This window comes from Gymnogyps californianus, chromosome 26 (genome assembly GCF_018139145.2).
Source record: "Gymnogyps californianus isolate 813 chromosome 26, ASM1813914v2, whole genome shotgun sequence".
NCBI classification, from domain to species: Eukaryota; Metazoa; Chordata; class Aves; order Accipitriformes; family Cathartidae; genus Gymnogyps; species Gymnogyps californianus.
Window position 1 is genome coordinate 1001121 of NC_059496.1, and position 12984 is coordinate 1014104.

General features: G+C 61.6%; 1 protein-coding gene and 1 non-coding gene across 2 annotated transcripts in view; one reads left to right on the forward strand and one right to left on the reverse strand.

The window, feature by feature from the left end:
* The first annotated feature begins 1033 nt into the window (after positions 1–1033).
* On the forward strand, positions 1034–1105 carry TRNAA-CGC (transfer RNA alanine (anticodon CGC)). The gene has a single exon. It is a non-coding gene; the product is annotated as a tRNA-Ala (tRNA).
* Positions 1106–4031: 2926 nt separating this feature from the next.
* The window catches only part of LOC127025958 (scavenger receptor cysteine-rich type 1 protein M130-like), a 76983-nt gene continuing 68030 nt past the window's right edge, over positions 4032–12984 (reverse strand). Inside the window, 10 exon segments of the mRNA XM_050911104.1 lie at positions 4032–4111; positions 4688–4819; positions 5563–5658; positions 6407–6581; positions 7285–7598; positions 7687–7748; positions 8210–8534; positions 8891–9205; positions 9292–9612; positions 10198–10512. Coding sequence (XP_050767061.1) covers positions 4032–4111; positions 4688–4819; positions 5563–5658; positions 6407–6581; positions 7285–7598; positions 7687–7748; positions 8210–8534; positions 8891–9205; positions 9292–9612; positions 10198–10512 — 2135 coding nt within the window.

Below are 12984 nucleotides of genomic sequence, written 5' to 3' on the forward strand. Positions count from 1 at the left end.
GTGCCTGCAGGATTACCATTGATCCAAAAGAGTCCTTCTAGGTCTTTCTTGAGCAAGAATGGGAGAGTCATTGCCGAGGATGGCTTTGAGGACCATGTGTGCAAAGCAGAATAGATGAGCAGCCCATCGCCTTAAGGCCACTCAACCACTCCAGAAATTCACGGTGACTGTGGTCTAGTTTTGATTCCCCCAAACCCTCTCTGCCAGGCAGGGGCTCAGCAGGGAAAAAATCTACGGCACTGGAAAAATCTATGGCACTGGGCAACACAATTGCCCCAGCTGTACCACCATGGGGACACCGTCCCTGCGTGTGGTCAAACCATCGACCTTTGAGTTAACAGCTGAACACGCTCAGCCACCCTGCCACAGAGACCCCAGCCAGGGCTGTCCCAGGGCACTGCTTTGCTGTCAGGACAGGCCTCAGTGCTGAAGGAGTGGGAAGGTCCCTGAGCCCAAGCCACATGCACAGCCCCATGGAGGTGGAAGCCTGCCTTCACCTCACCTCCAGGGATGGTGGGGGACAGAGGGGTGCAGGGAGAGGCCCAGTGCCTGGAGGAGGAGGATGTAAGATTTCTGCCCCATGTCTCCTCCACCACATGCCCTGGGGTGCCATCAGAGGCTGGGGCACCTCCCCTCAGGGAGGGCATTTCCCTCACCCTGTTGCATGGCTCCTGCTGTGGAGTTGGGGACAGATGTGGCCCAGAGGGTGTTGCCCTGGGCGTCAGAGGAGGCTCAGGGTTGTTTTCCTCTCCATCAACCCACCCTGGAGTGGGCCAGAGCATGGGAGAAGTGCCTGAGCAAGAGCCTCCTCCTGCCCTGTTGCCCTGCAGAGACGTTGAAGGGGCTGCGCTCTGCAGTGCAGCACTGTGCCAAATCAGACCCCAGTGGAGAGGCTGTCCTGACTTCCCCCATCTCAGAAGGGTTCAAGTGCTGTTTTCTGCAGAAGGTCCCTGGGCACCCAGGGGACAACAGGACTGTGCTTGTCATAGACACGTTATGGGAGGAGAGGGTCTTTCCTGCTGGCAAGTGTCAAGGGGATGTAGCTCAGTGGAAGAGCGCCTGCCTCGCATGAGGGAGGTCCTGGGTTCAATCCCCAGCATCTCCATGGGGTGTTTTTGCCCTGAATCCCCAGCCTCAGGCAGGTGCGGGTTAGAGCTTGGGGCAGTGGTCCTCTCCAGACCCTGTGGGCCTGCCCTGCCCACCCAGGGCTTGGCTGTGAGGTGAGGAGGGCTATGTGCGCAGCCTCTGCTGAGCCCCCTCTTGGAGGAGAAGCAGGCAGCTGTGCTGGACCTGAGATCGGGTCACTGCCCTGCACCACAGACCCACCCCACAGAGTGTGTCTGTGGGGAGATCTCAGGCAGGGGACAGAGGTCAGCAGCACACTAGGAATCCTTTCTGGCTGCACTGAGAAATGTGGTGTGAGGCGCTGGTCCAGCCCAGGTGTCCTTTGGGACCAGGGCCACACTGGCCTGGTGGCTTTCCAGGTGTAAGGGTCTGAGATTGTCCTGTCTCCAGGTGGAGATCCCATACCATGTGGGAAGCACCCCTCTGTGCCAGCAGGTAGGGGTGTCTGAGCTGGACGAGCCTGAGCGGGGCTGTGGGTCTCCCAGCTGGAGGAATGACATTTCTTACGCTGACCCTGTCTCCAGGTCCTTCTCCTTCCACCAGTGGCTTGAGCAGAGCCTCAGCTCAGGGAACCTGGAGCTGCTGAGGTCAGGCACAGCCCTGCTGAGGTGGGACTGGTAGGGCCGGTGCCCAGCTCTTGCTCCTGGGGTGTTTGGTGCCTCTGTCTTCCCTGTGGTGATGGCATTGGGGAGGCACAGGCCTGTCCACCGCCATGCACAGGCAGTGAGGGCCAGGAGATGGTGCCTTGGCTGCTCCCTTGGCAATAACACCTGTAACCAAAATGGGGTATGAGACATGGACTTTCACTGCAGGGTGCCCAGCCCCCAGGAGCGGTGAGCCCAGCCTCAGAGAAATAAGGTTGCTCTCCATGGACTTTAAACAGCCATGCTCTGCCCAGCGTCGGGGCAGCAGTGCTGAGAGTTGGGGTCTCACTGTGACCCCCCCTCAGGTAGGTCCTCGGGAGCTGCAGGAGAAACCACAGATCTGGGGCACAGTGACAATCCTGCTTTGCTGCAGAGAATGGACCCAGCCCGCAGGGCCAGACTGTTCAGGTGCCAAAATGCCATGAAGCAGGTACTTTCCGCTCAGGTGTGCTGCCCCCTCAAGCACAGACAGGCCTGTGGCTCATCTCCCGAGGAGGAGGAGGCAAACCTCTGCCAGGTGCCAGAGTAAGGGAGAAATATTACACCTACGGGAGGGCAGAGCTGGCGGCGAGGTGGCACGGGACAGGCACTGGGCTCTTTGCCCTGGTCCCCACTTGGGACACCTTGACTCTGCTGGTCAGTGTCCATGCTGCCCATAGACCCCCACCATCCTGTGTTCAGAAGATAACACTCCCCCCTTCTTCTTTACTTCACTTCACCTTACTGCTCTGAGATGCAGGGCTGGAGCTTGCCCCAGTGGGAGTTTTCCAGGGGATGGAGGCTGTGTTTGCAGTGCCCATGTATGTCACCATCATCGTGGGGGTCTGGCCCTGGGAACGCTGCTCTCCCATGGGGGCTGCCAGCAGGAAGGCTCCAGGGTATGGGGCAAAGGGGTGTGTGAGCCTGGGCTTCCCCCAGAACCCCCAGCGTCACCCCAGGGGTGGTGGAGCTCCCGGCAGGGAATGGGGCAATGCTGAAGTGGGAGAGGATGTTGGCGACAGCCGCCTCCTCCCCTCTTCTCCTCTAGGGCCAGATCCTGCTGTTTGCAGCAGTACTGAGCTGCAGTAACTCCCCACAGGGAACCCTGCCTGCCACAGACAGCAAATGCACCTTCCAGCCCACAGCAGAGGAGCCTTTTGGGGAAAAGGCAGAGGGGTGTGGAGACCCACCAGCGGGAGCAGGGAGGGCAGTTTGGGTGCCAGGTCCTGCCCAGGTGTCAAAGCCTTCTCCTCGACTGGCTCCTGCATAAGAGCCTTCTCTGCGGGGCAGGGGCAGGTGAAAGCCCCGGCCAAGGGAGAGGGACCCTGGCTCAGCTCCCAGCAGCACCTGCTTTAGAGGAGGGACACAAAATCTCATCTGCCATGGAAATGTGCCCACATGAGCATCCTCCCAGATGAGCCCTTCTTCAGGCCAGGGGCTGGACCACGGCTTTTGGCTACAGCACACATCTCGTGGGGATCCTTTCTCCATCCCTCTGGCCCTCCAACAGCACTGAGGGAAAGGTGCCCCAATCTCCCCTGCTCCCCTCCCTCCTGTACCTGCCCACAAGTACTGCCCCGACACAAACCCAAACTGACACCCTGGCAAGGCAGCAGGAGGGCAGGGGTGGGGACTGGAGGGGAGCAGGAGGAGGGGTCCCAGGGCTGCCGTGGGGCCTTACAGCCCCTGCTCAGGAAGAAGGCAGCTCTGCGGCTGTGGCAATAGTGCTCGGGGTCTGTGAGGGCCCAAGGCAGCAGGAGCAATGGAGATGGGTCCTGGCAGAGCATGAGGAGAGGAATCCCAGCCCCACATGTCCCTGAACATGGCTCTGCACCCTGTGCTGGGGCAGTGGGGAGCAGAGCTGCCTCCTTACCATTATGGGAGGTAATCCGTGGGCCTTGATCCCACCTGGGGCTGGCTGGGGTGTTCAGGGCACTGCAGCCACCTTAGCGCTCACTTCTGTGAGACAAAAGCCCAGGGCTTCCCCTGTCCTGGCAGCTCTGTCATGGCCTCTGCGCTGTGGGACCAGCGGGGCCCAGGCAGGGGGAAAGAGCAGCTGGAAACCCAAGGGTGAGGAAATGGGTGCTGCCGCTGAGGTGCATCACGGGACCTATCAGAGAGCCATTTGGACTCGAAAGTGCCTGTGGCCAGCAGGATGGAAATGTCTCTGTCAGCAGGATTATTCCCCAGGGACCATGGGCTCTCGCAGCCCCACAGCCTGACCCCGACCCTGCGCCCCTTCCCCACCGCCATGTCCTTCTTCTCTGCTCCCCCTGGTGAGCCTCAGGGAGACACCCCGCCACCTGGGCAGGCAAGCACCAGCTGTGGGTCAAAGCCCTCAGAGACTTTTAATAAGAAGAAATCTGGATGCACAGCATAAAGAGGGGAATAAAAAGAGAGGAAACTCCAGGCGGTTTCTGCTGCCCATGGGTCAAGGGAGACAGTTCCCATGTGCTCACAGCTCTCCCAGCTGCACAGACCTCTCCTCCCTCCGGCTGCACCCAGCTGCACAGCAGGGATGGGCTCTCCTGGCCTGGGGCTCAGGGACTGTTGTGCACAGAGCTCCACTGTCACAGCCTTTGTGTCCTCACGGGGATGTGCCAGAGACACCTCTTCAGCATCATCATAGCCCATGCTCGCCAGGGATAGGGACAAGGTGTCTCCTTCAGCTCTGGGGACCCCGACACTTGTCCGGGAGCGCAGGCTGGCCCCTGCAGGCAGCAAGGCAGGACATTGCAGTTCACCTCATGGGGTCTGTACATCATCTTCCTCCCAGCTCCTCACCACATTCAGCTCCTTCTCCCACCCCCAGTCCCTCCAAGGAAAACTCCTGGGGCAGGTTCCCTCTTCCCAGGAGGTTGGGGTCTCAGGACAGCAGCGACTCGGGTGCCACCAGGGATGGCACCCCAGGAACCAGCAGTGCTAAATTTCCCTCTCACCTCTGGGTGCATCCCTGGGCCCTGCTCCCTCCTCTGGCACCCTGGACATTTCCCACTCGCCCTGCTCAGGGGCAGCGTCCTCCCCAGGGTCAGAAACCTCCCTGGCATCATCATAGCCATGTGCTGGCTCACCTGCGACCAGGACAAGAACATCTGAAAGGAGAGGGGAGCTGGTGACAGTGAGAAGATACGTCCTGCAGAGCAGAGGACGGGAGGAGGCGCAGGGACACAGGGCTGAGACACTGGTGTTGGCAGCGCCACAGGAGACCCCCGTGTCCTCCCCATCTCTGACACTGACACTCAGTGACACCTCTGTCCAACACATGTCTGCAGGGAGACGAAGCCCATCCTGCCCCTGTTACCTGCTGCTGATGCCAGACCATCCTCCTCCTCGCTGAGCCCAGGGGAGGCCTGCAGCTGGCTCAGGGACTCCTCTGAAGAAGAGCCTGGAGAGATGCACAGTGGGTGTTATGGAGCGAGCCCCACTGACCTGGCCCATGGTCAGCGCTGCTGGGGAAGGGGGACCCATAGAGCTGGGGCTGCATGGGAGGAGGGCTGTGAGTTTACCCTGCTCCCCCGGCACAAACCCTGTCTCAAAGGTGCTCCCAGAGGTGCCCTAGGACAGCCCCTTCCCTCCCTCCTTGGGTGTCACATGGGGTGCAGGGGCAGAAAGAGAGGTGCTGTCCAGCTGGGCCGGTGAAAGGTGGTTGGGAGAAAGCTCCTCTCCTGGGCCCAGGACCTGGATGCTCTCCCCACACACCACATGGCCCCAGTGCTGCAGGGACCACGGGCTGGGGGCTTCAGGGGATCAGCTCCGGGTTAGGGCCAGGGGAAAGGGTCCTGCAGATGTGCCTCCAGGGAGGACCCACACCCACCTGAGCGACCAAACCTCGCCTGCTTCTCCCATGCTGGGCTGTAACCGATCTCCTCGTACACGGCCTCGGGGAAGAGCTCCTGAGCTCTCCTGGAGCCTGGGGATAGAGGCAGGGCTGGCAGAGGGACAGGCAGAGAGCCAATGGGACCCCACTGTGCTCCCTCAAACCTCTTCCTTGGGCCAGCCCAGCACTGCTCCGACAGCACAGACCCACTGCACTGTCCAGGCATGGCTGCCACATCCCCGGTGAGGGCAACATTGCTGTGGAGATCCTCTGGGGCAGCATCACCCTCACATCATCCCTTTGGAGACAGCGCTCATGCCCCTCTGGCCCCTGGGTCATGCCCCCTTGTCTGACCCTGGAGCAGCTCCCATGTTTCCTCCCACCTGGAGCTGCCCTCTCTCTGCCCCACGGGTTTATAGCAGGGTCCCTGCCCTTCTGGTGGGTGGGCAGGGCTGGGCAGAGGGACAGGCTGGGAGCCTGACACCATGGAAATGGACCCTCCTGCCCCATGCTCCTCCTAGCATCTCCATTGCCCAGAGTGCCCTCCACCAATACCCTGAGCACTGCAGCCTTGGCCATCTCCCCTCTGCTCACATCTCCACGAGCCCCACTCTCCCCGTTTCTCTCCTTGCCTCTGGCCAGCTCCCCCCACCTCTGGGCTCTCTGCACCCCTTGCTGCTGGTGCCCCATGGCCAGGCACTCACTGGGGTGGTGTCTGGGACAGGTGGCAGCACACAGTCCCACCCCCTCAGCTCTGCCTGTGCCCCTCACTGACATCCCGCAGCACCCCACAGCCCTTCCAGGAGGTATCTTCCCCTGGCACCATTGTGGCAGGACCCACCTCTGCGCCCAGTCCTGGTGCTTAGCACTTGCCCGGCCAGGAGGGCCAGGAGCAGGCAGAGAAGGGCCCCCAGGATGATGCAGATGATGACGGGCACTGAGACTCTCCCGCTGCCAGTCAGACGGCCTCGAGTGGGATCTGCATGGGCAAGAACATGGAAGGGGCAGCACCAGGCCTGGGAGAGGTGGAGGCAGCATCAGTCCTGACCCCATCACACAAGGCAGCAAGGGGTGGAGCACCCCAGGGGTGAGTGATGGGCAAGCTTCTACCCTGCTGAGTAAATTACAACCCTCCCTAACCCACCACCACCACCCCAGTGCCTCCTCCTGGGAGTTTCACACCCCAGCAAGGAGCCCCTTCCATCCAGCTGTGGGTCACAGCCTGGCCCCGGGGTTACCCAGCCCCGGGGGGAGGACAAGTTACCTGCTTGGGGTGGGAATGCTGCCGTCCTGGGTGTAGCTGCAGAGGAGGCAAAGGAGAGCTGGGCTGAAAGGGTGGTTGTGCGGGTCCCGGGGAGCCTCCTCCCCAACACACTGTGTGTGTGTCTGGAGATGCCCCTGACACATCCCCCCCAAATTGCCCCTCCTGTAGTGCTAGAAAGGGAGGCCGGGACAGGGCCCAGCGCCTCTGCTCTGGGCGGCAGCAGGAAGGCACAGGCAGCCCAGGGATAGCCCTGGGGCTGCAGCGCCCCACAGGCAATGGCAGCAGGACGTCCACATCCACCGAGGCTGTTCCGCACTTGGCACCAGCCTCCTGCACTCCACAGCAATGTTCCTGCTCTCGGGAGGTCAGGGCCCATGCCAGGACCAAGTGGGTGTAAAGGCTTTCCCCAGCTCGCTACCAAGACCCGAGCAAGGGGTCCCAGTACTGCCACTCACCTGAGCAGCGCACGGCAGCATCTTCCTTATGCCGGCAAGCACCGCTGTCCCCAGGCGGGCCCAGCAGTCCTGCAGAGACGGCTCTGTCCCCCGGCACTCCACCTGCTCCAGCCAGATAGGGCCCATCCCCATCCCAAACGCAGCCTCATGCAGGGCAGACACCGCGGGGCCACAGCCCAGCTGCCTGCACGCCACCTCAGCATCCCGCATGTCCCAGGAATCGTCACACACCGTCCCCCAAGAGCCACGGTGCCAGACCTCCACTCTGCCCGAGCACCTGTCCTCGCCTCCCACCGCACGAATCTTCTCCCTTGCTGGAGAAGGCAAAGACTTCCCATGGCACTGAGAGAGCAGGCAGAGCCCTGCCAGACAACAAGGGTACGCAGGGGAGCAGCTCCCTACCTGTGCAGCTCGTGGAGTTGGGGCACGGGGCCAACGAGGTCGGGGCATTTCTGAGCGTCCCCCTGAAGAAGGAAACACTGTGGTGAAGGGGCTGGTTCAGGGGATGGTGCAGAAGAGAGCAGGGCTGAGCTCTGCTTGCGCCTCCCTGTGCCATCTTGGTCACAGCAGCAACTGAACCCTGGTCATTCAGGGGACAGACGCAGGAGTGTGGGGAGACCCTGACTGCTCAGCCCCAAAAGGCCCCTGGTTCAGAGAGCAGCAGGAGGGTGTCCATGGAGGGGAGGCTCTTCTGAACCCTGTCTGGTTCTTCTGAGACCTCACCTGGAGATGCCTCTGCCTCCCGCAGGTGCTGCTGGCAGCCTGGGTGGCAACTGCTGCTGGACGTGGGTGGCTGTGGTCACGTTTGTGCACCAGCAGCAGAAGGGTCTGACATGGCAAGGAAAAGCCCTTCCAAGCTCTTTCTCTGTGTTTGGCCGTGCCCACCAGGGAGCAGGAGCTGGGGTGACAGTGGTGCCCAGGTGGCTCCGAGTTACCATTGCAGGTGATGTGGATCTCATCTCGCAGGTCTTCACATGACTGCGGGTTCCAGGGAGTGGAGGGACACTGCCAGAAGGAGCTGGTTTTCTCCCCACACTGCACGTTATCCAGCCAGGCAGGGCCAGACACCCTGCCGTAGGGCAGGCGTGTTTCCAGGGATCCTCCATCCCCGCAGCCCAGCTCCTGGCATGCCAGTGACACCGTGTCAAGAGTCATCGAGTTGGAGCAAATGCTCCCCCATGTCCCGTTGTAGAAAACCTGCAGGCGCCCAGAGCAGCCGTCGCTGTTCTCCAGCCTCAGGGCCACGAACTCTGCAGGAAAGGCACCAAGGGGGAACAGGCTGGTGTGGGGCTGTGGGAGCCAGGACACCTCTGCACCCCCCAGGCCCTCAGGCGGGCAGGGGCAGGGCCAGCACGTCCCCCTTGCACCCAGGGGCAGAGAGAAGTCCCTGACGGACAGACACCCCTGCCCTTCCCGCTAACCCTCGGGGACTGCTGAGCTCCCCAGGGACCCCCAATGGGACTGAGGGTGCCCGTGCATGGGTGTCCACACGATGGGCTTGGGCAGGAGCTCAGAGGCAGTCAGGGACAGCCTTGGCCATGCCCGGCTCTCCTTGTGTCCTGGCCTCCCCAGGAACCAGGCTCCCACCACAGGTCCCGGCACACACCTGAGCAGATGACTCCCGCGTCCTCTTTGTGCCCGCAGTCGTGCTGCCCCCAGGGCCCAGCAGGGCAGTCCCAGAGAGCAGCTTCGGCCCCAGAGCAGTTCACGCCATCCAGCCAGATCTGCCCGGAGCCTTCCCCAAACCGAGCAGAGCCAGCCGCCTCCACTGCCCCTCCACAGCCCAGCTGGTGGCAAATGACGGCGGCATCAGACAGGTCCCAGCCATCGTCACACACAGTCCCCCAGGTGCCCTGGTAGTAGAGCTCCACTCTCCCAGCACAGTGCCCAGTCCCGTTCACCAGCCGGACCCACCGGCTCCCTGTAGTGGGTAGAAAGCCCAGTTGCTGTCAGGGCCTGGCTGCCCACCCACCCCGTCACCTGGGGGGCCCATGCAGTGCTGCTCACCCCAGCAAATGACTCCCACATCCTCCGCAACCCCTGCTGCCGGTGCACTCTCGGGCAGGGAGGTGTTGCAGAGGGCCAGGTTGGCCTCGTGCCCTGCGCACCGGACCCCTCGCAGCCCCACGGGGCCCGTCCCTCGCTCAGGCTTTGGGGGGTTGTAGGCTGTCCCTGCCTCTCCGCACCGCAGCTGCCGGCACACCACACTGGCCTCCTGCACGTCCCACTCATCATCCAGAACTCTGCCCCACATCCCGTGCTGGAAGATCTCCACTCGTCCGTCGCACCGGCTCCCTCCGCCCACCAGCCGCAGGGATGCAAAGCCGGCTGAGCCTGCGGACAACAGAGATGCCACAGCCATCGGCAGCACTGGGGAGCAGGGCATCCTTCAGGGAGCAGGGCGAGGGGGGATTTTCTGACCAAACAGGACAGGATTGAGCCTTTAGCTGACAAGAAGCGAGGGCAATGCCCGGGCCCGCTCTGCAGCTCACACCCAGGTCTGCTGCTGCTGGGAGCACCCAGGCAGCTCCTGCCTGCCTCATGGGATGAGGCTCTGCAGGGCTCTCTGCGGGGATGCGATGTGGTTGTCTGCAGCCAGAGGGATGGAGCAGAGCCCTGCAGCCCTGTCCTGGGCTTGTCCCACAGTACGAGAACAGAGGAGCCCAGGCCTGGTGGTGGCGCTGGGGCTAAGGCACTGCCCTGGGGGTAGATGCTTGCCTCCGTTCAGTGCTCAGCTCTCCCAAAGCAGAGCGGTCAGTCTGAGCAGGCAAAGCCCTCCAGATGGCTCCTGGGTATGCCAGGGTTTCTCCAGGGAGAACTTCAGCCTGGTACTGCCATGGGACCCCTGCTTTGGGTGGCCGTGTCACACACAAAGGGCAGATGGAGTTAATGCAGCATTTTTCCGGCACTCACCTGAGCAAATGACAGCAGCAGTGTTCCCGTGGGAGCATGGTGAGGCCCCCAGGGTGATCACTGGGCACTGTGCCAGGTGGGCTTCAGTCCCGTCACAGTGGAAGGAGTCTCTCCAGACAGGGCCAGTCTCTCTCCCAAAATGCTCTCCTCCAGGAATGGCCTCAGCAAACCCACAGTTGAGTTGACGACAGAGAACGTGGGCATCCGAGAGATCCCAGCGGGAGGCACAGAGGGTCCCCCAGGTCCCCAGCACCTGGACCTCCACCTTCCCCGCACACGCTGTGCTGCCGTTCACCAGCCTGAACCCTGTGTACTCTGGGGACAGAGGAGGAGGAGAGACGGTAGATTGGTGCTCTTGTACCCTCAGGAGCTGGGGGAGAGGCCAGAGGGACAGCATGCCTTTCTTCTCCTTCTCAACTATTTTCATGCTGCAGACAATGCCATCATCCCTCCTGTCCCCACACCCAGCCTAGCACATTCCTTGCTCTGTTCCCCGACCCTGGCACAGCCCCCGTGTCCCTGAGTCCTTACGTGTGCAGGTGACAACAGCGCTGTTCACGTGGGTGCAGGGCTGCTCCCTGGAGGACCCTCTGAGGCAGGAGATGAGGAGGGATTCATTCCCCACACACTGCAGCTCTCCATCCCACACGGCACTGACCCCTTCTCCAAAGTGAGCTGCCTCAGCGACAGGCAGGGCTCTGCCACACTGCAACTCCCTGCAGACCACGTCAGCAGCTTTGGCACCAAAGTGTGAAGCACAGACAGTTTTCCACTGGTCCCCGTCATGGATCTCCACACGTCCTGAGCAACGGCTCTTCCCTTCCACCAGACGGACAAATCCTGGAAAAAAACCCAAACACCTGGCAGTTCCCAGAGCCCTCTGGCAGATAAATGCCTACATCCCACATCACCTCCAAGCAAGCTGTGACCAAACTGCCCATTGCACATCCCAGAGGAAGCTGTTGGGGGAGTGCTGGTGACACAAACACATCCAGGCCCTCCTGCACCCCTTCTCTACACCATCACAGCACTCGAGGGTATGTGTCTGTCGCAGACTCACAGCCACAGATACTGCTCAGACAAACTGCTCCCACACAAGGTCCCCTGTGCTGCCTGGCATGGTTCCCCCAGCACCGCAGTGGTGGGAGCAGTTGGGGTCCAGGAGAAGTGGCCCAGATGATACTGACTGCTGCAGCCTGCTCAGCCCCTGCGGAGCTTTGGGCCAGGCAGGACCATCACCCTGAGGCAACCAGAAGCGCACCCTGATCCCAGGAGTGTTCCTGGAGTATTGGGAGGTTCCTTTTAGGTGGGAGATGTCTCAGAGCACAGAAATGGTGCAGCTGTTATCACGGCTGGTGCCTGTCCAGACCCCTCTGATGCTTGCCTGAGGGGGAATGTTCTCAGTCAGGGACACATCACTCTGCCCAGAGATGCACACAACCCAGATCAATGTCCAGACAGAGGGACCGGAGACTCTCACGCCCCCCTGGGCCCATGCCAGCTCTCAGGGAACGGCAGGCACCGATGAGGATCAGGAAGCGCTGCCAAAGCCCCCTGTGTCACAGGGCAGTGTGGAGAGTTATGGGCAGGCAGGAGAGATTGAGCAGTGGGTCAGTGCTGCCTGCACAGGGTCATGTCCCCGTGGGGCTGTCACAGCCCCAGGGATTTCCCACTGCCAGCCTGTGAGTGTGCTGATGTGGGAGGGAGCAGCCAGGGTCAAGCAGCCACCAAGCCCTGAGGCCTCGCAGTGCTGGACCACAAAGCCAGGCCCTGGGGACAGGCAGCGAAGGGCTGTGTGCCACCCTGCTGCTTTGCCCAGGGCCCAGCACTCATGCTCTCTGAAAAGCCCTTTTGAGTCAGTTGAGGTACTCATGCCTATGAAGGAGAATAACCCAGCGTGACCAGCCATCTCATGCTGTTCCTCCAAGGTGTGGAGTGCCAAGCAAGTCCCCCCTGCATTCTCCAGCACAGGGACCCTCAGCATTGTTGGCTGGGAACTGGCAGAATGGGTGGAGACCAGTGGACACCCTGGGGCAGGGACAGAGGATTCATCTGCAGCTCAAGGTACTGACTGAGGGGGACTGAGGCACTGTGGCAAGGTTAGTTCACCCTGGGGTAGGGTCCCTCTGGGCTTTACCCAGGCACTGGGGACATCAGCAATGACTGTCCCACCTCGGCACATAGACCAACATCACTGTGCCCTGCTGTGGCATCCCTTTGTTGCTCCTTGTGGACATAGTCAAGGTCCCTTCCCCCATCCTGGCCCCAAAGCTAGGCAACAGGCTGACCCCTTACCTGAACATGTCACTCCAGCATCCGCACCATGACCACAGCTATGTTCACCCCATCCTGCATGTTTGCAGTCAGACAGGGCAGACTCGGTGCCATTACAGCCAACATCATCCATCCAAATGGGGCCAGATCCTGGCCCAAAGTGTCCGTACTGAGGAGCTCCAACAGCAGACCCACAGTCCAGCTGCTTACAAACCACTGCAGCATCGTCCATGTCCCAGAAGTCACCACACACGGTGCCCCACTGGCCCTGTTGTTTCACCTCCACTCTCCCAGCACAGCGTTTGCCACCATCCGCCAGCCTCACCTCCACAGCACCTTCAAACACTGACACAGGACAGTCAGAACAGCGCGGAGCCCCAGCACTGGGGGTCTGGGGAACCCCTGCCCTGGTGGAGTCAGAGGTGCCAGGGTGGGAGCCCACTCCCCTCCAGGCTGTCCCGGGGCAGTGCAGGAGTCCCTTCTATCCCCACAGGCTGTGCAAGGCTGGGGGTG